This window comes from Hylobates moloch, unplaced genomic scaffold, assembly GCF_009828535.3.
Source record: "Hylobates moloch isolate HMO894 unplaced genomic scaffold, HMol_V3 SCAFFOLD_12, whole genome shotgun sequence".
Classification (NCBI taxonomy): domain Eukaryota; kingdom Metazoa; phylum Chordata; class Mammalia; order Primates; family Hylobatidae; genus Hylobates; species Hylobates moloch.
The window spans coordinates 104,221,626-104,245,389 of NW_026652287.1; the positions used below are offsets into that span (position 1 = coordinate 104,221,626).

General features: G+C 44.1%; 1 protein-coding gene across 1 annotated transcript; it reads left to right on the forward strand.

Moving 5' to 3' along the window:
• Positions 1-798: 798 nt before the first annotated feature.
• Positions 799-23,011, forward strand: LOC116479266 (zinc finger protein 805). Its single transcript, XM_032171307.2, has 4 exons — positions 799-1,088; positions 4,016-4,142; positions 8,687-8,782; positions 13,695-23,011. Exons 1-4 carry the CDS (start codon positions 1,059-1,061, stop codon positions 15,323-15,325), a joined length of 1,884 nt encoding a protein of 627 aa, XP_032027198.1. The 5' UTR covers positions 799-1,058; the 3' UTR covers positions 15,326-23,011.
• Positions 23,012-23,764: the final 753 nt, after the last annotated feature.

The window sequence follows — 23,764 nt, forward strand, 5'->3', positions numbered from 1 at the left end:
GCCTCGGCCTCCCAAAGTGCTGGGATTACAGGCGTGAGCCACCGCGCCCTATTTTTTTTTTTTTTTTTTGGTACCAATGAGGTCTCGCTCTGTCGCCCAGACTGGTCTCAAACTCCTGTCGTCTGTTCTCAAACTCCTCCTGTCCTGTCCAAGCGATCCACCTGCCTCAGCCTTCTGGGACCACAGGTGTGCGCCAGCACACTCAGCTTATTTAAAAAAAAATTTTTTTTTTTTGGTAGTCTCCCTATGTTGCTCAAGCTGGTCTTGAGCTCCTGGGCTCAAGCGATCCGCCCCCCTTGGCCTCCCAAGGCGCTGGGATTCCAGGCCTGAGGCAACGCGCCGCTCGACGTCCCCCTTTGGTTACTCTGACTGCCCACTGAACTGTATAAGAGGATCCGGAGGGGAAATAATGCAAGGTGGAAGTCCGAGTCCGGAGCCTGGTCCAGGGTCTCTGTACAGGCCCTGACCCTGGCAAATGTCCCTGCTTCCTGGGGCTCGATTTCCTCCGGCGAAGAATGGACGGTCTCACGCTTGGCCTCCGAGTTGTGCCGCCAGGACAGAGGCAGGCCTGAGCCGGGCTGCAGGCCCGCTGCGACTTTTACACCGAGGCCTGCCGGCTCAGGATCGGTCCCCTTTGCAGGTGGTTTGTAGAGAAAAACTACATTAACTACAAGGCATTGCCAGGTGCGACGGCGGGCCCTGGGGCCAATGATGGTCCAGGATAGGGGCGTTTCCTGTGGGTTGCAAAGCTTGGGGCGGGACTTCCGGCATTTGGATGGGACGTAATTTGGGCGCGACGGTTCCGTCCACGCCGGCTCTAGGGAGGGGGCGGTGTTCCGTGGCCGCCTCCCTGGCGGCTCTGGGGAAATGAGCAGGTAGGAGGCTGACAGCGACCTCCGCGTCTCGGAGCGAACCGTGAGCCTCCCCGTAACGGGAGAGTTCGACTGTCAGCCAAGGTCACCGGGCCCGGCGCAGGGAAGGGGTGGGGCTCGTCTGAGCCCGCGAGACCCGCCCTGCTCGCGGCAGCCCCCGCCCCGCTAGGGCCTCAGGGTCCCGGTATGGCGATGGCTTTGACGGACCCGGTGCAGGTGAGTGGACGAGATTTCGGCCTTGCTGCTTTTCTGCTAGTTCGGGGAAGCCTCCTGGGCAGGCCGGAAGCCAAGACAGCCACAGGATTCCTCTTTGTAGTTTTGTTTATGAAACGTGGAGCAGGCTTGTCACTTGGTTTATCTCCTGTCGTGGTAGTACCTGAGAGACTGAATATTGAAGCGGACAGTAGCCAGACTATACATAGATTATAGGGCTGTAACGTACAATTTTTTTGTAGCAACCTGCCCAGGAAACCAGCCTCCTGTTCTACAATAAACTACTCTGGAAGCCAGACTGCCTTAAGTTAGTCTTGCAAGGAGCTAGATTACTCTCTGGTGACATTTCAGGAAGCTAAACGGTAACTCCTGGAACAGTAGGCCCCAAATAGGACTTGATTTGTAACTGACTGTTCTTCTAATTTTTGCCTCCGCCTCCAAAAGAGGACCAAGTAGAGAAAGCCATACGTGTTCAGCCTAACCAATCACATACGATGCCCCACTTCTAGTTAGCCCTTCTGCAGCTTTCCACCGCCAAAAGTGTCAGGCCTCTGATAGCTGCTCAATAATTGCTTGAAGGATAGATGAAGTTCCACTCCAGGGACCCCCGTCACACACATAATCCGAACTCGGCCATGGCCTGCAAGGCCCTACCCGGTCCACTATGGCTGACCACCTCTGTCCTTCTTTCCTTCCTTTCCTCCCTGGCTCAGCTCTTCAGACACACCAATCTGATCACGCAGAGTTCTTTCCCACCCCTCAGCCTTCACCTTTACAGTTCATTCAGCCTCACACTATCCTCAGATCTCTGCAAGACCCTTTCACATCTTGTTGGCTCTGCTCAAATGTCAGTTCTTTAAAACGGCCTTTCATGGCAGTTCAGACTAAAGTAGTCCCCTTCTCACCTGCCTTTGGTCTAGCGTTTTTGTATAGAGAATCTGGCAAAATTTTAGACAGCTACTGAGTTGGGGTCTTAAGGATTTTGTGGGGACAAAGAGCATAAATAATAACACAAGAACTATAACGGTTGGCCTTCATTGAGTCCTTGATGTGAACTGAGAAATGGGCATTGTTTATCATCTCATTTAATCCTGATCTCCTTAAAGTGACATTCGATTATAAACACTGCCGTACACAAGAGGAGGTCAAGACTCCAGCCTGTTTAGTTACCTGCTGAAAGTCACACAGCACTTAAGTAACAGAAACTCATATTTAGCGTGTGGACCACCAGAGCCTTTGTTTTTGCAGACAGTTGGCTGAGAAGCCCTGGAGGTGAACTTTGCAGTCTTTTTCCAGCAAGTCACAGTGGCCATTGGAAGCGACAGGCAGATATTCCGTTAGAGAGGACTGTGTGGACAAAGGCAAAGTGTGTTGGTTGTTTAAGGAGGTCCAAGAGGACTTGTGAGGTTACCATGGTTCCCCCCATCCCCACCTGCTGAGACATGGCCTGGAAGGGCAAGATCCTGTGGTCTTTTGTTGGATGTTCGTCCTGCCTTCAGCCCATTGGGCATTTTGGCCAGTCATAAGCCTGGGTTCTCATGACCACAGCCTGCGTTATCCTCAGCCACTTGAGTTTCCTGGTCCTGAAGCACACTGGCCTTAGGGATACCTGCTGGCAGGACTCAGGGAAGGAAAAGGCTGATGGTTCGTTATGCAATCTCCCTGAGGTCCAGGGGAGAGGATGAGCTGGTCCAGGCACTGCCCCTTCTCAGGCATTTGGCACTCGTGAATTTGGTGATGAGGGTGTTGCCCACATCTTGGGGATATTTTCAGGAGCTGCTAAAATAGATTAAATAGCAAAAATATGTAGAAATGCTTCACAACTGTATTATTGTAGATTCATGTGGGTGGTGGAGGATTGTTGGGGTCACAGTATTAAACCCTGAAGCAGAGGGACCTGGGTTAAAATCCTGTCTCTTATATATAAATCATGCTTATAACATGTAAAACTCTGGCTGGGCTTGGTGCTCACACCTGTAGCCCCAGTGCTGTGGGAGGCTGAGGTGAGAGGATCACTTGAGGCTAGGAGTTTGAGACCAGCCTGGGCAACATAGCAAGATCCCAGCTCTACCAAAAAGAAATAGTTGGGCACAGTGGTGCGTGCCTGTAGTCCCAGCTACTTGGGCGGCTGAGGCTGAAGGATTGCTTGAGCCCAGGAGTTCGAGGTTACAGTGAGCTCTGAGCATGCCATTGCACTCCAGTCTGGGTAATAGAGTGAGACCCTGTCTCTGAAACAAACAAACAAATAAAAAAACAGAAAACACAAAAGACTAGGAGAATCTGTGGAGCTCCCTTAGCCTCAGGTCAGTGACTGTGACATCGAGGTGATTGGCGGTGGTGTTTAGTAATACTTCAGGGGCTGTGGGAGGATTAATAAAATCCAGAATAATTCATGTCTGTTGTTGGGAAAATGGGAATTCTGTATTCATCTGAAAATTGAGGCAGAGATAAATGAAGTCCTAAGGTCACAAAACTGGCAAGTGTCAGTTTCAGGAGTTTGGATTCAAACTTGAGAAGTCTGACTTCAGAGTTTGGGACTTGTAGTTGCTTTAAAACAGAACATGAAGCCTTCAGCATGAGCTGGACCAGAGAGGCTCAGGCACTGTGGTTGTCAACATTATTGCTATTATTATTGTCATTACTTCCTCATTTCTTTGAGGTCCTCGAACTCTAATTGTCTGCATCTCGCCATCCACGAGTTATTGCCGTTGTCTTCTGTTATTCTTTGATGCCTCCTATATAGGAGGCTTTTCTCTTTTACATTACGTAATCTGTCCAAAGCAATGTCTGCCTTCCTCCTTCAGCCTGGTACAAAGTTAGGCCCTCAGGAGGCCCTCAGTGACTTGGGCCTTGATCTTGCTGCACCTTTTCCAACAAAGCACATGCAATAGTCCCACAGCAAACTCTACTACCTCTATTTGACATTTCAGGTGTCTGTGACCTTTGATGATGTGGCTGTGACTTTCACCCAGGAGGAGTGGGGGCAGCTGGACCTAGCTCAGCGGACCCTGTACCAGGAGGTGATGCTGGAAAACTGTGGGCTCCTGGTATCTCTGGGTAAGGCCTTCCCCCTCCAGCATGCAGGGGACCTGCCACCTCCTTCGTTCCATCCTCTGACTCCAGGCCTGATGGGTCAAGAAGGCCTCTCTTACTGGCCTTGCCTCCTTCCCACAAATTCAGTCATTTTCTGCACTCACCTCTTCCTTTTTTTTTTTTTTTGAAAGGGAGTCTCACTCTGTCACCTAGACTGGATATAGTAGCACGATCTCAGGTCACTGCAACCTCCGCTTCCCAGGTTCAAGCGATTCTCCTGCCTCAGCCTCCCAAGTAGCTGGGAAGCTGGGATTACAGGTGCCCACCACCATGCCTGGCTAATTTTTGTATTTTTAGTACAGATGGGGTTTCACCATGATGGCCGGGCTGGTCTCAAACTCCTGACCTCAGGTGATCCGCCCACCTTGGCCTCCCAAAGTGCTGGGATTACAGGTGTGAGCCACCGCGCCCGGCCTACACTCACCTCTTCCTATACAGTCTCCCTGTATCGCTTTGGACAAGAAATAAGAGTACTCTTTGGCTCCTAGCCAAAGGAGAAGAAGGTGGTGGAAGGAAATGGGGTGTTTTGCAGACCCCAAAGGTAGGATTTCCAGCTGTATGTTATGAGGGGTTGAAGTAGGAACTGAGAACCACCACGATGGTGTCCTGGTTTCTCTGTCTGGGTCTGCTCATGTCACTGTCTACTCTGTATGGTTTTTTCTGCCTCAGCAAGTTCAAGGGAAGAGTAACCACCCCAGGTTTTACTCTTTGTGACCCCTCCTTCCTCTCCAGATTTCTTGTCTGTTTCTCTGGCTTCTTTGGGGCGTGTTTGAGGCAGCAAATGCTGCTCCACCTCCAGCTCATACTTGCCTCCATCTCTCACCCACTGCCCAGCATAGACCGGCCTCTGTCTGCAGTTCTTTTTTTGAGTTTCAGAGCGGGATCTGCCTGGGTGGGCCTGGTTGCTCACGTATCTGCTCCACAGCCCAGTCTGTGGTGTAAGGGGTGGTGGGATGTTCACCAAGAAGGGTTGAGTCAGGCAGGCCCCCAGGAGACATTGACCTTCCGCACAACCAGGTGTTATCCTAAGCAACCTTCACATCCTTCAATCACCTTCACGTCCTCTGATTCTAAAGTCACTCTGCTGCAGCCTTGCTGGGCTTCTTGCTATTTCCCCAAGTGCCCACCCACCTCAGGCCATTGCATTTGCTGTTCTGTTTGATGAGTATTCTCAGGGTAATTCAGCATTTCACATGGCCGCCCCTTCTCAGCACCACCATTGCCTCCTCACCCAGCCCTTCCCTGACCACCGAATCTTGGGGAGGCCCCTTTCTCACCATAGCCTCCTCCCTTTACCTTGTTCATGTCTTTCTAAGCTAGTGGTTCTCAAGCAGGGACGATGTTGAGCTTCAGTGGACACTGGGCAATGTGTGGAGACATTTTGGTTGTTAAAACTGAGATGATGGGCCAGGTGCGATGGCTCACGCCTGTAATCTCAGCACTTTGGGAGGCCGAGGCGGGCGGATCACGAGATCAGGAGATCGAGACCATCCTGGCTAACACGGTGAACCCCTGTCTCTACTAAAAATACAAAAAATTAGCCGGGCGTGGTGGCGGGTGCCTGTAGTCCCAGCTACTCGGGAGGCTGAGGCAGGAGAATGGTGTGAACCCAGGAGGCGGAGCTTACAGTGAGCTGAGATTGCACCACTGCACTCCAGCCTGGGCAACAGAGCGAGACTCCATCTCAAAACAAACAAACAAAAAAAAACCCTAAGATGATAACATTGACAGCTAGTGAGTGGAGACCTGGAATGCCGCTAAACATCCTTGTAATGCACAGGACAGATCCTTTCTCCTCCTCTTCCCCCGATCTCACAAACAAAGAATTACCTGGACCTAAATGTCAATTGTGCTAAGGTTGAGAAGCTCTTTTTCAGAGAGTGCTTGGACAGACACTACATCAGCTGGTGCTGAGAGACACCCGAGGAAGTTGTTCTTTTATTTCTTCTCATCTTGCCTCCTTAGCATTTGAGGAAAACTGTGGTTTAGTGCTGAGACTTAACATCCTGCAAACTGTTGGTAATTTCTCCTTTTCTACAGAGAGAGCAGCCTTAGGCTCACAGCCCTGAACAAGCAGCATGAGCTCACAGGGACCAAACAGCACTGTTTGTTTGTCTTGAGACAGAGTCTCGCTGTTGCCTAGGCTGGAGTGCAGTGGTTTGATCATGGCTCACTGCAACCTCTGCCTCCTGGATTCAAGCATTTCTCATTCCTCAGCCTCCTGAGTAGCTAGAATTACAGGCAGGTGCCACCATGCCCAGCTAATTTTTGTATACGTTGTTTTGATTTATTGCTACATTTTCATGGTTACTTGCCATCAAGACAAGTGACTCTGGATTTTCCATTTACCAGAGTGATAAGGATTCCGTTTTTGAAGAAATGTAAGAAAAATAAAAAGTGGATCACTTTTAAGAAAAGCAGGCCGGGCATGGTGGCTCATGCCTGCAATCTCAGCACTTTGGGAGGGCAAGGCAGGCAGATCGCGAGGTCAGTTGATAGCGACCATCCTGGCCAACATGGTGAAACCCCGTCTGTAATAAATATACAAAAATTAGCTGGGTGTGGTGGCGCCTGCCTGTAATCCCAGCTACTCAGGAGGTGGAGGCAGGAGAATCGCTTGAACCAGGGAGGTGGAGGTTGCAGTGAGCCGAGATCGCGCCGCTGCTCTCCAGCCTGATGGTAGAGCAAGACTTCGTGTCAAAAAAAAAAAAAAAAAAAAAGCAATTAACAGTCCAGATCCCCAGAGCACTGATTGGGTGTCTCAGGCCTGTTCCAGGCAGTGTTCACGCTCCATTTATTCTCGCAGGATCCCTGTCCTCAGCAAAGTAAGGAAAATTTAGCCACTCCTGTGAGTCCCTCATCCAGTTTAACTTACTCAGCACAGATGAAACACCTTCATTTTATGAAGCTATCACTGAATTTTTTTGTGTAGAAAAAATTCTTCTTTTGTGAGCTTTTTTTTTTTTTTTGATGGAGTTTCACTCTTGTCGCCCAGTCTGGAGTACAATGGTGCAAGATCATAGCTCACTGCGATCCTCACACCTCACCCTCTCCAGTAGCTGGGACTACAGATGTGAGCCACTGTGCTGCTAGATGAAGTTTCTGTAAATATCCTTATGTAACCATATCACAGTAGGATGTTCAGTTTTTAAATATTTTAATGGTTCATGAAATGCTGGGGTCTGGAGTCACTGACCTGCCCCTCATCCTGGCCGCTGGTCCCTGAGAATGAATCCTCCAGCTCACATCTCTGCCTCGTCACCACCCTCTGCCACCCACTCTGGTGCTCGTGGTTTCCCCTTACTGTATTGCTTGGGAGAGCAGAGTTTGAAGCTAGAACCCTGGTGTCCAGCCCCAGCTGTGCTCTTTAAAAACTCCATGGCCTTGGGCAAGTTACTGAACTTGCCTGTGCCTCAGTGTTCTCATTGTTCAAATGAGGACTTACCATATTTGCATCCCAGGGCTGTTGCCAGGGTTGAGGGTTATTTTATGAAAAAGCTCAGAACAGCACCTGGGAGACCAGGCTGCGTGCAGGGAGCCATTACAATCTCTGTTGCCACCAGTACTGTTACCGTCATCCTCATCATGATTATTGTCGTTGGCATACTTTGACCTGGCGCTTTCTGGGTAGCGTTGTGGAGCTTTGTGGTTAAACAGCACAGACAGAGATGGCAGGACCTGAGTTTCCTTATTGACTCAGCCATTCACCAGTTCTGTGCTCTTCAGCAAATCACTTTACCTCCCCGAGCCTGGGTTTCTTTGTCAATAAAATGGTGTTGATTATGATATGGACTTCCTGGGTATACCGTGAGGAAATCCTCAACTGGAATCCTCATTTAATGGCTGGGCAGGTGGGTCATGCCTGTAATGCCAGCACTCTGGGAGGCCGAGGCGGGTGGATCACCTGAGGTCAGGAATTCAGGACTAGCCTGGCCATCATAGTGAAACCTCGTTTTTACTAAAAATAACAAAAAAATTATCCAGGCATGATGGCACGCGCCTTTAGTCCTAGCTACTCAGGAGGCCGAGTGAGCGGAGATGGCGCCACTGCACTCTAGCCTGGGCAACAGACGCATTTAGTCTTTGGTTTAGAGGAAGAGCATTATAAAACATAGCTTAGGATGTTTAAAAAAAAAAAAAGACCTAGATCAATGAAGACACATACCTTGTTTTAAATGAAAATAATCAATATTTAAAGTATATCACTTTTTCTCTAAGACATTCCATAAATATTGTTCACTTTTTAATGCATTTAAATGCTTGGCATAGTCCCCTGGACATGGTTATAGCCTATAAATACTAGTTTTTGACTTACTATTAGGAGTAGAGATTCTGTGGCAGCATGACGTGGCCTGCCCTTGGTTTCTAGATTACATGCAAACTTTTTGTTCCCATGGATGGGTGTAGCTTCATTCCAAGGTCTGGTCCCCATCCTGAAGTCCCAGACTAGATTGAAGGTATTTCTTTTCACCCACATCCATGTGTCCACTTTCTTTCTCCATAAACAGGGTGTCCTGTTCCCAGACCTGAGCTGATCTACCACCTAGAGCATGGGCAGGAGCCATGGACCAGGAAGGAAGACCTCTCCCAAGGCACCTGTCCAGGTAGGAGCCAAGATCTGGGGAGGTCGGGGTCCCTGCTGGCTTGAGACTTCGAGGAGACCGCTGGCCCTGGGATCTCTTGGGAAGCTTCTCACTGTGGCTTCTCTAAGGGTTTGGGAGCCTTGGAGACCTTTAACCTGTGGTTTCTCCGTCCTCCCAGCCCCATCGCACTTGTCACCACTCCTGGGGAGGAGTGAGGTGTATGCACTGAGATTGGTCCTGGGGCTCCAACCTTGTGTGCCTGAAACCTGGTTTGCCAGTCTTCTACTCTGTGACCCTAGTGAAGTTTGTATATGAGTTTGGCTAAGTTAATACCAACTGCTATATCCAACAAACTCCAAAATTTAAATGATTCACATATGAAAACTCTTTTTCACTCATACCAAGGTCTGTGTGGGTCAGCAGGGAACTCTGTACCACACAGTTATTCAGGACCTAGAGTCCTTCTGTCATCAACCTGTTGCTTTAAGGTTGTCCTGACATCTTCTTGCTCGTAGAGAATTAAGGGAATAAGGGAAGTCATACCCACTTCCAGACCTCCCCTCACATCTCACCCATGGGAACTGGGCATTTGGCTGTACTTGGGTCCGTGAGTCTAGGGATTGTGGCTGAGCTGCCTGTCCAAGGAGAAGAGCAGATGGTCTGGTGAGAACCTACTCAGTCCACTACACTCAGTCTGTTCCTGAAAAATGCTATTAGAAATTATTTTTGTAAAAGACAAAAAAGAAAAACATTATTTTTATGCCATTGGGCAGTTTGAAGATGTAATCATGTGATACATTAATGCATAAAACTGCATAGTTTCTAGCCATAGTAAGTGACTCATCAAAATAAGCTATGAGTGTTACTCATGTCATATAAACATTGATGAGTGATGATACGTTACATTTCCTTCTGAACTCTGGGGAATAGGGCCTTTCTTACTCTCCCAATTTCTCTTTCCAGTTATATTCTGCCTATCAGCCTCTCCCACCTTCTCCTTCCACCCATTCCGAGTGTCAATCAGACAGTAAGAAGCAGTACTTTGCCCATGTCTTCCTATATCTCCTGTTTTCCAAAAACCTCAGGGTGACATTTGGCCTTCTCTGTCCCATGCTCAGGCTGCTGAGGGCACTGAGGCCATCTGTCAGGTGTGTGGATTGGTGCCACTGCAGAGCCTTGGCCTCTGCCCGCATGGGTTCCTTGAGCTGCTCATCCAACCCTGAGTGTCTGTGCAGTCCCTGTTCAGCCCTTCAGAGTCTGTTCCAGATCATCCCCTCTTCAGTGCCACATCTCCACTTGAAAATCCCAAAAGCACAAAACTTAACATGCCTAACAAGGAACCCATGATCTTGCTCGCTCCTGCCACCTCCCAAGTTTCTGTGAATGGTTCTGCCATCCAGGCAGATTACGGGACTGGATCCAACCTCAGACAAGTCAACCCCTCCACCTCCATGAGTCCCTGCATCCAGCCTATGTCCAGAGCCTTTCGATTTCACATCATGCATGCCTCCTGAATTCATCCCTCTATCACCTCCATGAAACCTATCCTTCTGCTTTTTTTTTTTCTTTTTTGAGATGGAGTTTTGCTCTTGTTGCCCAGGCTGGAGTGCAATGGCGCGATCTCGGCTCACCATAACCTCCGCCTCCCAGGTTCAAGCGTTTCTCCTGCCTCAGCCCTCCGAATAGCTGGGATTATAGGCATGCACCACCACATCCGGCTAATTTTGTATTTTTAGTAGAGATGGAGTTTCTCCATGTTGGTCAGGCTGGTCTCGAACTCCCGACCTCAGGTGATCCGCCCGCCTTGGCCTCCCGAAGTGCTGGGATTACAGGCGTGAGACACCGGGCCCGGCCCCCTTATGCTCTTACTCTAAACTCTTATCATCTTTTTTCTAGGGGATGTTAATAGACTCCCAAAACTTAATCTCTGTTATCTGCTTTGTGCCTCTGGTCAGCTCTTTGTCCTGCGTGGGGTACTCCAGCATTCAGACCTTGTTCCAGACAGTTAATATTTCCCCAGCCACTCAGCATATGACTGCTGATGTATTAGCAGGTTTTCATGTTGACAGTGTCATCTACTTATATTGTTTAATCAGCAATCCTTAGAGATTCCTCTCAACCTCTCATATCGGTAGCTTCTCTTTTCCCCTGGTGCAAGAGGTCTTGTCCTTGGCCACGGCCAGTTTTTTCAAGAGTTTGTATCATACCTTTTCATGGACATTTTTTCTTCACTTATATTCTACTTGTTTTGTAACTTCATCCTTTCTTTACTCAACATAAAAATATACTCAACTTCCTTACCCTTGAAGAAAATTCAACAATTCAGTGTTCATGGTTCACAGTGTATTCATATATTCATTCACTATCTGAGTACTTGTTTACATGTTTTTATATCAGTGATGCTGTGGACATTTATATATGTTGTTCATCTTTCACATGTGTAGGGACACATTTTTGATGTTTCTGGAGTGAAATAATTGGATTATAGACTATGCAAATGTTCTAGTTTGCAAGATCATTCTCATTGTTTTCTTTTTTTTTTTTTTTTTTTTTTTTGAGACGGAGTCTCGCTCTGTCGCCCAGGCTGGAGTGCAGTGGCGCAATCTCGGCTCACTGCAAGCTCCGCCTCCTGGGTTCACGCCATTCTCCTGCCTCAGCCTCTCCGAGTAGCTGGGACTACAGGCGCCCGCCACCACGCCTGGCTAATTTTTTTTGTATTTTTAGTAGAGACGGGGTTTCACCGTGGTCTGGATCTCCTGACCTCGAGATCCGCCCGCCTCCGCCTCCCAAAGTGCTGGGATTACAAGCGTAAGCCACCGCGCCCAGCCCATTCTCATTGTTTTCTAAAGGGCCTATATCAAAAAATTCCTCTCAGGAATTTTTGGAAGGGTCCGTTGATCCGTATCCTATCTAATACTTGAAACTATAAGGCCCCTCAATTTTTGCCGATCAAATGGACACAAAATATTATCTCTTGTGCTCTTGATTTGCATTTTCCTCATTGGTAGGGTGGTTTAGTGTCTTTTATGATTCTGAGCCAATCTGTATTTTCCTCCGTGAGATGTTATTTGGTGATAAATGCCTATTTTTCAGTTAACTTCTTTGGCTTTCTCTTTTTGATTTGATTTTTGTACATTCTAGATACCTATCTTTTATCAGTTACATTTGCTGCCGGTATGTCTTCTAGTTTTTAATTTTGTCCTTCCACTGTCTTTAAAATATCTTTTGTTCAATGAGTTCCTTACATAGTGTAGTCTGATTTATGTTTTTTTTACGTGATTAATGGTTTTGTGCCTTGTGGAAAAAATGTTGCTTTACCCTAATATCGAAAAGGTATTCTTGTTTATTTTATTGTAAGTTGTAAAACTTGCCATTTGGTATTTAAGTCTTTATCAATCTGAAGTTGGTTTTGAGTATAGAATGTGATAGAATACAATATTTCCATTCCCCATGTGGGTAGCCAATTTTTCTAGCTCTAATTCCTTAGTAGTCTCTCATCACTGAGGTGCTGTGCCTCTTTGCCATCTATGTGCAAGGGGATTTCTGAGCTCTCTGTTCTTCTTTATTCCCAGTTTGCATTATGTCTGTGCCAGAGTGGTACCTCTGCCTTATGAGCCCTGTCCTGAGAGTGGCACTGCTCTTCACAGCTGTCACCTAGGTCAGAATCTTGGGAATCAGCTCCCCTGTGCCTCATCTTTCCCTAGATTCTCATCACCACCACCCTCTCATGCGCTATAGCTCCTTTGCATATTCTTTCTCCTAAGGCTATAGTGTCTTTCCCACTTTCTCTCGTGACCAGTAGGACTTACTTCACTGGGTACCTTCTATTGGAAAACTGCCTTGATCTTTTTCTACCCAGGATTAGCCAAACTCAAGATTAAGGACACAGTCCTCCAGGACTTCGTCAAGTCTACCTGAATGCTCTAATTCCAACTGCAAATTCAGGGATTTCCTGAAACCACCCTCAGGTTTCATAACTTGCTAAAAAGACTCACAACACTTTCTAAAACCTATTATACTCACAATTTTGTTTATTACAGACAAAGCATACAAATTAGAAGAGGACACGGGATGTGGGGCTGAAGGAGTTCCAAACACAAAGCTTCCTCAGTGACTTGTTACCCACCCAGCATTGAGTGTAAAATATGTGCACAGAGCATTGCAAACCCAGGAAACTCACTGGAGCTCTGGTTTGAGAGTTTATTGAGCTTTATTCCACAAGCACGATTAATCAAGACATTGCCCACATTGCCATGTGAAGTTTCCAGCCTTCATCCCTTTTCCAGAGTTCAGCTGATATCTTGTGGCTCAGAGACCTAACCTTCTACTCACTGCTTGGTCTTTCTGGTGCCACCAGACCTCAGCCAGAGTCATCTATTTAGGATAAACTATTTAGGGACCTATAAGTTAGCTCTATATAAATATTCAGTCTAGAATTGAAGCGATATCTCCACTCTAGGCCCTGTCCCCTCACCTGGTCTCCCTTTCAAGGAGTCAGGAATCCAAGGAAAATAAAAGAAACAAATTACAGATCTGGGGTACAAGATGGCAAAATATAACAGACATAAAGGCACCATTTATAACTTCATTTTTTTTTTTTTTTTTTTTTGAGACGGAGTCTCGCTCTGTCACCCAGGCTGGAGTGCAGTGGCGCAATCTCTGCTCACTGCAAGCTCTGCCTCCCGGGTTCACGCTATTCTCCTGCCTCAGCCTCTCCAAGTAGCTGGGACTACAGGCGCCCGCCACCACGCCCGGCTAGATTTTTTTGTATTTTTAGTAGAGACGAGGTTTCACCGTGGTCTCGATCTCCTGACCTCATGATCCGCCCGCCTCGGCCTCCCAAATAACTTCATTTTTTTTACTGAAGTGGTGATTTTGTTTCTTCTCTTTTTACATTACTAACAGGCCCTTCTGTGTGTTGGATTTCTTTCAGGTGACAAAGGAAAACCCAAGAGCACAGAACCTACCACCTGTGAGCTAGCCTTGTCTGAAGGAATCTCTTTTGGGGGACAACTAACACAAGGAGCTTCAGGGGACTCCCAGTTGGGGCAATCCAAGGATCAGGGTGGGTTTTCAGAAATGCAGGGAGAACGCTTGAGACCAGGGTTAGATTCCCAAAAGGAGAAGCTTCCTGGAAAAATGAGCCCCAGACATGATGGTTTAGGGACAGCTGATGGTGTGTGTTCAAGGATTATACAGGATCAAGTCTCCTTAGGAGATGATGTCCATGACTGTGACTCACATGGATCAGGTAAAAATCCAATTATTCAGGAAGAGGAAAATATCTTTAAATGCAATGAGTGTGAAAAAGTGTTTAACAAGAAACGCCTGCTTGCTCGGCATGAGAGGATTCACTCTGGAGTGAAGCCCTATGAATGCACAGAGTGTGGAAAAACCTTTAGCAAGAGTACATACCTCCTGCAGCACCACATGGTCCACACTGGGGAGAAGCCCTATAAGTGCATGGAGTGTGGGAAGGCTTTTAATCGCAAGTCACACCTTACACAGCACCAGCGGATTCACAGTGGAGAGAAACCTTACAAGTGCAGTGAATGCGGAAAGGCCTTCACCCACCGCTCCACTTTTGTCTTGCATAACAGGAGCCACACTGGAGAAAAACCCTTTGTGTGCAAAGAGTGTGGCAAAGCCTTTCGAGATAGGCCAGGTTTCATTCGACACTACATTATCCACAGTGGTGAGAATCCCTACGAGTGCTTCGAATGTGGCAAGGTCTTCAAACACAGGTCATACCTCATGTGGCACCAGCAAACTCATACAGGGGAGAAGCCCTATGAGTGCAGTGAATGTGGGAAGGCCTTCTGTGAGAGCGCAGCGCTGATTCACCACTATGTCATCCACACTGGGGAGAAGCCCTTTGAGTGCCTCGAGTGTGGGAAGGCTTTCAACCACCGATCCTACCTCAAGAGGCACCAGCGGATTCACACTGGGGAGAAGCCTTATGTGTGCAGTGAATGTGGAAAGGCCTTCACCCACTGCTCTACTTTCATCTTGCATAAAAGGGCCCACACTGGAGAAAAGCCTTTCGAGTGCAAAGAGTGTGGGAAAGCCTTTAGCAATAGGGCAGACCTCATTCGCCACTTCAGCATCCACACTGGAGAGAAGCCCTATGAGTGCATGGAGTGTGGAAAGGCCTTCAACCGCAGGTCAGGCCTCACGAGGCACCAGCGGATTCATAGTGGAGAGAAGCCCTATGAATGCATCGAGTGTGGGAAAACATTTTGCTGGAGCACAAACCTCATTCGACACTCTATCATCCACACTGGAGAGAAGCCGTATGAGTGCAGTGAATGTGGAAAGGCCTTCAGTCGCAGCTCTTCCCTCACTCAGCATCAAAGGATGCATACTGGGAGAAATCCCATCAGTGTAACAGATGTGGGAAGACCTTTTACAAGTGGGCAGACCTCAGTCCACATCCAGGAACTTTTATTGGGGAAAAACTTTTTGAATGTCACCACTGAGGAAAATCTTTTGCAAGAGGAAGCATCTTACATGGCATCTGATCGTACATACCAAAGAGAAACCCCACAAGTGTCTTCACTGTGAGAAAACCTTCTGTTGCTGAATGTCATTTGTCACCTAAGGAGTCATATTAGAAAATCACACAGCTTAGAGCCTTATTCTCCATCTGAATTCATCCTGGAAAAACACCCAGTGGTTACTGTGCACTTAGGAAAACCTTTAGCTCCATCTTTCTTATTAGTTTACAGTGCAGTGTTATCTCAGGAATTTTTATAAACAGAAAGAGGTGACATAGAAAAGAAAATGAAATGCAGACACTTCTTTTATACCGTTGTCTTGTATGTACATTTCTGTCCTGTGTCAGGAAAGTTAGTAAGGGAAGGTATGGAAACTTACTGAATGTCTTTGTTCTACAACATTGTCTCTTTTTAAGAAGCATTGTTTTTATGAGAAATATGAAGGCTTTGAGTTATGAAATACTTTTATATTTAAGGATTAAAGGAAACATGAATGCGCACATTTTATTGTACCACTTAATACTGTTTAGGTCTTTGATTTAAAAATCCTTTTTTAATGGGTTTTAAACACTAACACTGAGAATTTTTCTTGATTCCCATCTGTTGGTGTACTTGATTGCTATAGCTGTATGATAAATCTCAAAATTAGGTAATGTGATTTCTTTTTTCTTACTATTTTTATTTAAAATTCACTTAGCATTCCTAGTTTGACTTTCCATATACACTTTAGGATTGGTTTTTCTGTTTTTCAAATATTCTTGCTTGGATTTTGATAGAAATGGAGTTAAATCTGTAGATCAATATGTTGAAAATTGGCATCTTAGTCTTCCAATTCATGAACATAGCCTATCTTTTCATTTATTTAAATTTTCTTTGATATATTTCATTACTGTTTTATAGTTTACACAGTATAACTCCTGCACATTTAAAATAAGATTTATAGCTTCATAGTTTTTTGAGTGATTGTAAATGGCATTGATATTTAAAGTTTCAATTTTCACATGATGTTGGCTAGTATACAGAAACATTTTTTCAATCTTATTTTGCTGTCTTGCAACCTTCCTAAACTCATTATTTCTTGCCATTTCTTTTGGGAGAATCCTTAGGATTTTAAATATAGAAATGTCATTTGCAATTTGGGACAGTTTTATTTCTTGCTTCCCATCTGTATACCTTTTATTTGCTTTTCTCATGTTATTGTACTAGGTAGGATTTCCGGTGTGATATTGAATACGAATAGTGACAAGTTATCCATGCCTTGTTCCTGATGGTAGGCGAAAATGTTCAGTTTCTCATTATTATGATGTTGAAAGTTTCTTCCAAAGAGTTTCTCTATCGAGTTTAGAAAGTTTCCCTCTATTCCTAATTTGCTGGGATTTTTTTGGTTATTATTAATAAGTGTTGAATTTTGTCATATGCTTTTTCTCCACCAATTGATTTAATTATGTGATGTTACTTCTATAGTCAGTTAATATGATGTGTTACCTTGACTGAGTTTCAAGTATTGAACGAGCCTCACATCCTTGTGATAAGCCCTACTTGGTCATGGAGTATAATTTTGTTTGTATACTATGCTACAGTATTTCATTTGCTAGTATTTTGTTGAGGAAGCTTTCCTCTGATTTCATGAGTGATAATCTGTAGTTTTCTTTCTTCAACTGTTACTGTTTGGTTTTGATGTCTAGATGATAACTAGCCTCCTAACATGAATTGGAAGGAATTCTCTTCTGTTTTTTTGGAAGATCGTATGTAGAATTGGTGTTATTTGTTCCTTTAATGTTTGGTAGCTTTCTCCAGTGAAGAAGTGGGACCTGGAGATTTTCCTTTTGAATGCTTTTTAATTATATATTTATTTTATTTAATAGGTATAGAACTATTCAGAGTATTTCATATTGGATGAATTTTTATAGATTTTCTTAAGGAAGTGTTCATTTTATGTAAATATTCTAATTTGTAGCATTCTTTGAAATATTTCCTTTTATCCTCTTGATGGCAGCAGGATCTGTACTTATGTTCCTTGTTGTATTCTTGATATTGGAAATGTATCACTTATTGTTGTCAGTCTTTGTAGACATATGTCAATTTCATTGATCATTTCAAAGAAATAGCACTTTATATCACTGATTTTTCTCCAGTCTCTGTTCTTAATTTCACTGGTGTCTGCTCTGATCTGTATTGTATCCTTTCTCCTACTTGCTTTGGTTGTATTTGACTCAGTGGTTTCCTGAGGTGGATGTTTAGGTTATTGATTTGAGGCTTTTTTCTTTTTTAATATAAGCTTTAAGTTCTATACATTTTTCTTACACTGCTGTTAGTTTCATCCCACAAGTCTTAATATGCTTTTGATTATCTTACTCAGTTCTAAGATTTCCTGATTCCTTTTGAGACATCTTCTCTAACCCATGAATTATTTAGAAGTATATTGTTTAATAGTGTTTGGAGTATTCCCTGCTATTTGTTATTGATTTCTAATTTGTTTTGCATTTGATGTTACTGTTTACATTTGTTGACTTTTTTTCCTTATGACCCAGGACATAGGCTGTCTTGTTTCATATAGCTGCTTGAAAAGAAAGTGTGTTCTTGGTCATTTGGTGGAGTTTCTGTAAATGTTTGTATGATCCCGTTAGTTGGTGGTGTTACTTAGGTCTCCTGTATCCTTGCTGATTTTCTGTCTAGTATTTCTATCAATTGCCAAGAGAAGGATGTTGAAGTCCTGAACTATAATTATGGAATTATCTATTCCTCCTTTAAGTTCTATCAGTTTTTGCTCCACATAATTTAAAGCTCTGTTGTTTGGTATATACACATGTAGGTTTGCTTAGTATTCTTGGTGTATCGACCCTTTTATAATTAAGTAATGTCCTTTTTTGCTCCTGTTAATACTCTTACCAATTTTTATCTGATATTTGGTCACTCTTACGTTTTGGTTAATGCTTGCATGATTCATACTTCATCATTTTTTAAAACCTTATCTATATCACTATATTGGGAGTAAGTTTCTTGTGAACAGCATATATTTGGGCTGTGGTTTTATATCCAGTTTGCATTTTTTTTTTTTTTTTTTTTGAGACGGAGTTTTGTTCTTGTTGCCCAGGCTGTAGTGGAGTGGTGCGATCTCTGCTCACTGCAACCTCCGCCTCCCGGGTTCAGGTGATTCTCCTGCCTCAGGCTCTTGAGTAGCTGGGATTACAGGCGTCTGCCACCACGCCTGACTGATTTTTTGTATTTTTAGTAGAGATGTGGTTTCACCATGTTGGCCAGGCTGGTCTCGAACTCCTGACCTCAGGTGACCCACCCGCCTCAGCCTCCCAAAGTGCTAGGATTACTGATATGAGCCACCATGCCCAGCATTTTTTTTTTTTTTTTTTTGAGACGGAGTCTTGCTCTGTCGCCCTGGCTGGAGTGCAGTGGCGCAGTCTGCAAGCCATTCTCTTGCCTCAGCCTCCCAAGTAGCTGGGATTACAGGTGCCTGCCACCACACCTAGCTAATTTTTATATTTTTAGTAGAGACGGGGTTTCATCACGTTGGCCAGGCTGGTCTCAAACTCCTGACCTCAGGTGATCTGCCCACCTCAGCCTCCCAAAGTGGCTGGGATTACAGGTATGAGTCACTGTGTCTGGCCCCAGTTTGCATATTTCTGTCTTGTATTGGTGTATTTAAACCATTTAAAGTTTACAATAATTATGTTAGTGCTATGTCTGCTATTTTATGATTCGTTTTTTGTGTTTCCTTTTGCTTCTTTCTTGGGTTTTTTGGGGTTTTTTTTCTTTTTGTCTTTAACATTTTTTAGAATTCCATTTGATATATTTGTAGTGTTTTTAAAATATATTTCTTTGTATTAATTTTTTTAGTGGTTGCTTTAAGTAGTATAATGTACATATGTAACATAATTACAGTTAATGGTATGAAAAATTTAGCACTTTGATGTATAGAAACCTTACTTCCATTGGTCCCTTCACCTTGCCTGTTAATATAATTGTCTAAAGTAATTCCTCTTCAAAATTGAGCACCATGTTGGAAAATGTAATTTTTGCTTCCACTGTCAAATATATTTTACAAAAGTCACAGGAAGTATTGCTTGTTGATCTCTTTACCCATTCCACTATTCTTTCTTGAAATTCTAAGCCACCTTCTATTAACATTTTCTTTCTGTTTGGCGAACTTGTGTAGCCTTTTTTCTAGGGTCAGTCTGCTGGTGTCTCTAAAAGTGTCTTTATGTTCCCTTCATTCCTGAGGGATATTTTTGTGGGATAATAGGATTTAGGGTCTGCAGTTCCTTTAGTACTTGACAAACATGTTTGTTCCTTCTGTCCGCTATGGTTTCAGATGAGAAATCTGTTGCCAATTGAACCATTGTTCCCTAGTTTGTAATGTGTCATTTTTATCAACCTGCATTCAAAGTGTTTTGTTTTTTTTGTAGTGTTCAGAAGTTTGGTTATGAGGTGTGTGACATGGAATTTTTTTGAGTGTATCATGTTTGGTTTTTGTTTAGCTTTTTGATCTCTAGGTTTATGCCCTTTGCCAAATTTGGGAATTTTTAACCATTATTTCTTGAAATATTTTTTCATCCCTACTCTTTCTCCTCTCTGTGATACGAATGGTGGATCTTTTGTTACTGTCTCAGAGGTCTCTTGTGCTTTCATGTTTACCCCCCTTTTCTGGTCTATTTTTCCTTTTTTTTCATATTGGTTAATTTCTGTTGACTTTTTCTCAGCTCACTGATTCTTTTTTTCTGCCATATGCAGTCTACTGTTGAGCTTGTCCAATGAGTTTTTATTTTGGTTTTTGAATTTTTCAGTTGTTTAATTTCCATTTGGTTTTGGGTTTTTTTTGTTTGTTTTGTTTTGTTTTGTTTTGTTTTGTTTTTTGAGATGGAGTCTTCGCTCTGTTGCCCAGGCTGGAGTGCAGTGGCGTGATCTCTGCTCACTACAAGCTCTGCCTCCCGGGTTCATGCCATTCTCCTGCCTCAGCCTCCCGAGTAGCTGGGACTACAGGTGCCCGCCACCACGCCCCGCTAATTTTTTGTATTTTTAGTAGAGACGGGGTTTCACTGTGTTAGCCAGGACGGTCTCAATTTCCTGATCTTGTGATCTGCCTGCGTCAGCCTCCCAAAGTGCTGGGATTACAGGTGTGAGCCACTGCGCCTGGCCTCCATTTGGTTCTTTTGTATATCTTTGATTTCTTTGCTTCGTTTATAATACTAAAGGGCTCAGAAAACAGAAAAAACTAAATTCCAGAGTCATAAGTTTTCTGGTGGTTTGTCTCAATATTTGAATAGAAATCCTAAATTATCTGGAGTAGAAGTCCTGTAATCTTTTATATTGGGCTTCTTAAATATTTCTGTCAACAGATCTTATATCAGGGTGATCTGCATATCATTCAGAGTTACGTACTCCATGGGAAGGTTGTATGTAAAATCCTCCAGCTCTGTAAGCCTTGTTATATCCTCAATGGAGAAGGGGTCATTCCTTTTCTAAGACCACTCTTACATTTTTTTGTTAGACCCACACAACCTTCCCCAACCAAACTTGTCTAAGTCCTCTTTCATACTCTTGTTTAGTCTTTTAACTTCTCCTTATTAACCAGCTTCTTTCCCATAATCTATAGCTTTATTCAGATCTCAAGCCTCGTTTCCAACCTATTTCACCCTTCCTTGCCTATCAAGCTCTGGTTATTCTTTCTTCCACACACATGCCCTGAGTAACTATTCTGTGCACTGTCCCCACCCCTTTACATTTCCTTTTACTCCCCAGATACTACTAAATGGCTTCCACCACTGTTGCCCGACTTAAGCACGTCTCAGAAAGGTCCCTTTTGACCCCCTCACTCTTTTTGGACCTCCATACTGCTAAATCTCTGACTTGAAGGTCCGTTCGTGGCTTCTGTGAATTCCTGGCTTTTTTCCTTTTTAGGGTCTGTGTCTTTCTTCCATCTGTAAAACAGCTTTACTTCCCAGCATCCATCATGGTCATTGCTGTTTTCTAACTTGTCCTTCACCCCATGACTGAGTTAATTTGCGCTGAAGACACTTTACTGTCAGTGATCTACAGAGTTTTCCTAAATCCGTCTCTCCAGGTTGGATGTTTCTCATGTCGTTACCCACTGGTCATCCTTCCATGCCTTTTCTGTATTTGCACTCACTGAGCCTATATGCGTGTATCATGTAGCCATGACCTTGGCCGTGGGGATGTACCCATAATCATCATAACACAAACATAAATTATTACTGTGTATCAGACATTGTTTTGAATGTTTTACATGTGTCAGCTCTTTTAACCTTTATGACAACTCCATAATGTTACTTCCCCCCTTTAATAGATTAGAAAACTGAGGTACAGAAAGATTAAGGAATTTGTCAAAGATTTCACAATTATGAAATTTGGGTTTGGGGACTGGAAGCCACTGCACTGGCTTCAGAATCCATGTCCTTAACCACTTTATTGCTTCTCATAAGGTGGATCTTTGTTTCCTGGTCACCACTTGTTTTTACTAAAATGGGTCAAACTGTGCTCATTTATTTATAATCTACTATTCTTATTTGACAGTACATCTTGGCCATTCCTTCAAGCAAATGAGATAAACCAGACTCACTCTTTAATGCCTGCATAAGCTATTGTGACTGTAGAAAAGACGGAGAATGTCTGGGTTTGAGGGTATGTGGGAGGGGTGGGGAGAAGGAGTAGAGAAGGGCTAAGGCATGCATGTTGTTTTAGGTGTGTTTGAGATGCCTGAAGAACATCAGTGAATCCCCCTAATTTCTGTCTTGTTACTCAAACCAGACACATTGTGGCCATTTCTTTTTCCTTTATCATTCCCACGTCCAACCACTGCCCCGTTCCTTTTTGTTCCTTAGTAGACCCTCAGTATATATGTGTGTGTTGGTAAATGGCCATACACAGCAGGGTATTTTTTATTATAATTTTCAGTTCCCTCAGCGCGTTTACCACAAAGCTGTGCATATAGGTGGCACCATATATGGCGTACCTTGACCTCGAAGAGAATCTACATGGACTTTTATGGACCTATGTACACAATTTTAGAAATCATAATGAATGACTGCTGGAGTCCTCAAGACCCCTTCCAGATTTGATGATCTGCTAGGAAGACTCACAGGACTCAGCATTTTGTCATACTCAATGGCTATGATTTACCACACCAAAAGAATCCAGAGCAAACTCAGTAAAAGGAAAAGGCTCAGACCCAAGTCCAGAGGAAACCAGGCACAATCTTCAAGAATCTTAATGAAATCACACAGGATGTGCTTCATTGAAGCTCCCTCTGGGACTTAAAACAACACGTGTGAGATGTGTTCCAGGAAGTCGTCTTAAGCACCCATTGCTCAGAGTTTATATTGGACTCGCTTTCTAGCACATACCACAATTCTAGACCTCCAGAAGAACAGGAGGTGTTTAGCCTAAGACAATTTAGGCACATGGAGCTACTTCTCATTACCGGGAACAATGGGAAACCTCCCGAAACCTAAAGTCCAGACTCCAGCCAAGGTTGAACCTTGGAAGAGCAAAGAATAGCAGTCTCTGGCCTGCTGTGTTGTCTCTTTTTCACAGTAACTTAAATGGAAAAATGCTGAGTTAGCTTAAGTTTCTGTAACAAACATTAAGCAAATAAAATTTTCTATAACAGAAATAAGCCATAGCTTTGAGATGAAGGCGTATATACGTGTAAACCATTGTAACCGAGAAAAAAAAAAGAGTCACAGTGAAAATACTTAACAAACTAGCACAAGATTTAATTCAGTGATGACAGGGAACAGAGGAAGTCTTGTGAGAAAGGATCTTGCCTCTGCCTAGTATCTTTCACAGATAGGCTTCAAGTGGTTGGACTTGGAGATACACCCTTTCTTGGCCTTTATTTCGGCAAAGATGAGATGGGTAGGTAAATGCCGTGTTCTTTCCCTAGCACGTATGTCAGTTTCTCATCCATTCTTTGTCCTTGATATTGAAAGTTGTAGCTTCTGGCTACAACAGAGACAGTTGAAGAATATGGGGTTCGTCATAATTTCTCTATCCTTAAATGTGGATAATTTGAGATTAAAGAATATGTTGTTGCAGGCTTAGTCACTTTGATGGATCTGTCTGTGAGTTTCACTTGGAGGAAGTGGGAGCAGTTGGCTCCAGCTGAGAGGGCCTTACAGAGACATGATGCTAGAGACCTTGAGAAATCTGGTCTCTTGTATATGTAACTCCTCTTTGTACTCAGACTCCGGCCCACAGACAGCCTTTCCTTTCCATTGTGGAAAGCTGGGGAGGCTCCACAATGCTCAGTGATATATTTCAATTTTGAGGATTGAATATTTTTAGTGATTGCTAAGAGATGGATTATTTTTGCTTATAGCAAAATCTGTTTGTGTTTCATATCTCACAATTGGATGGTCTCAGCTAAATTGTAAATGGACAGTTTCTTTTGCCTCTTTTGGAGTAGTGTCAAGATTGTGGACCTGGGAGACAGGCTGCCTGCTTATACTTTCTGTCCTTGCTCTTACCTGCT

Excerpts from the sequence above, each read along its gene's own strand:
- LOC116479266 (XM_032171307.2), top strand. The coding sequence starts at position 1,059 with ATGGCGATGGCTTTGACGGACCCGGTGCAG. Across the intron at positions 4,143-8,686 it reads TGGGCTCCTGGTATCTCTGG|GGTGTCCTGTTCCCAGACCT; the intron begins GTAAGGCCTTCC and ends CTCCATAAACAG. Across the intron at positions 8,783-13,694 it reads CTCCCAAGGCACCTGTCCAG|GTGACAAAGGAAAACCCAAG; the intron begins GTAGGAGCCAAG and ends GATTTCTTTCAG.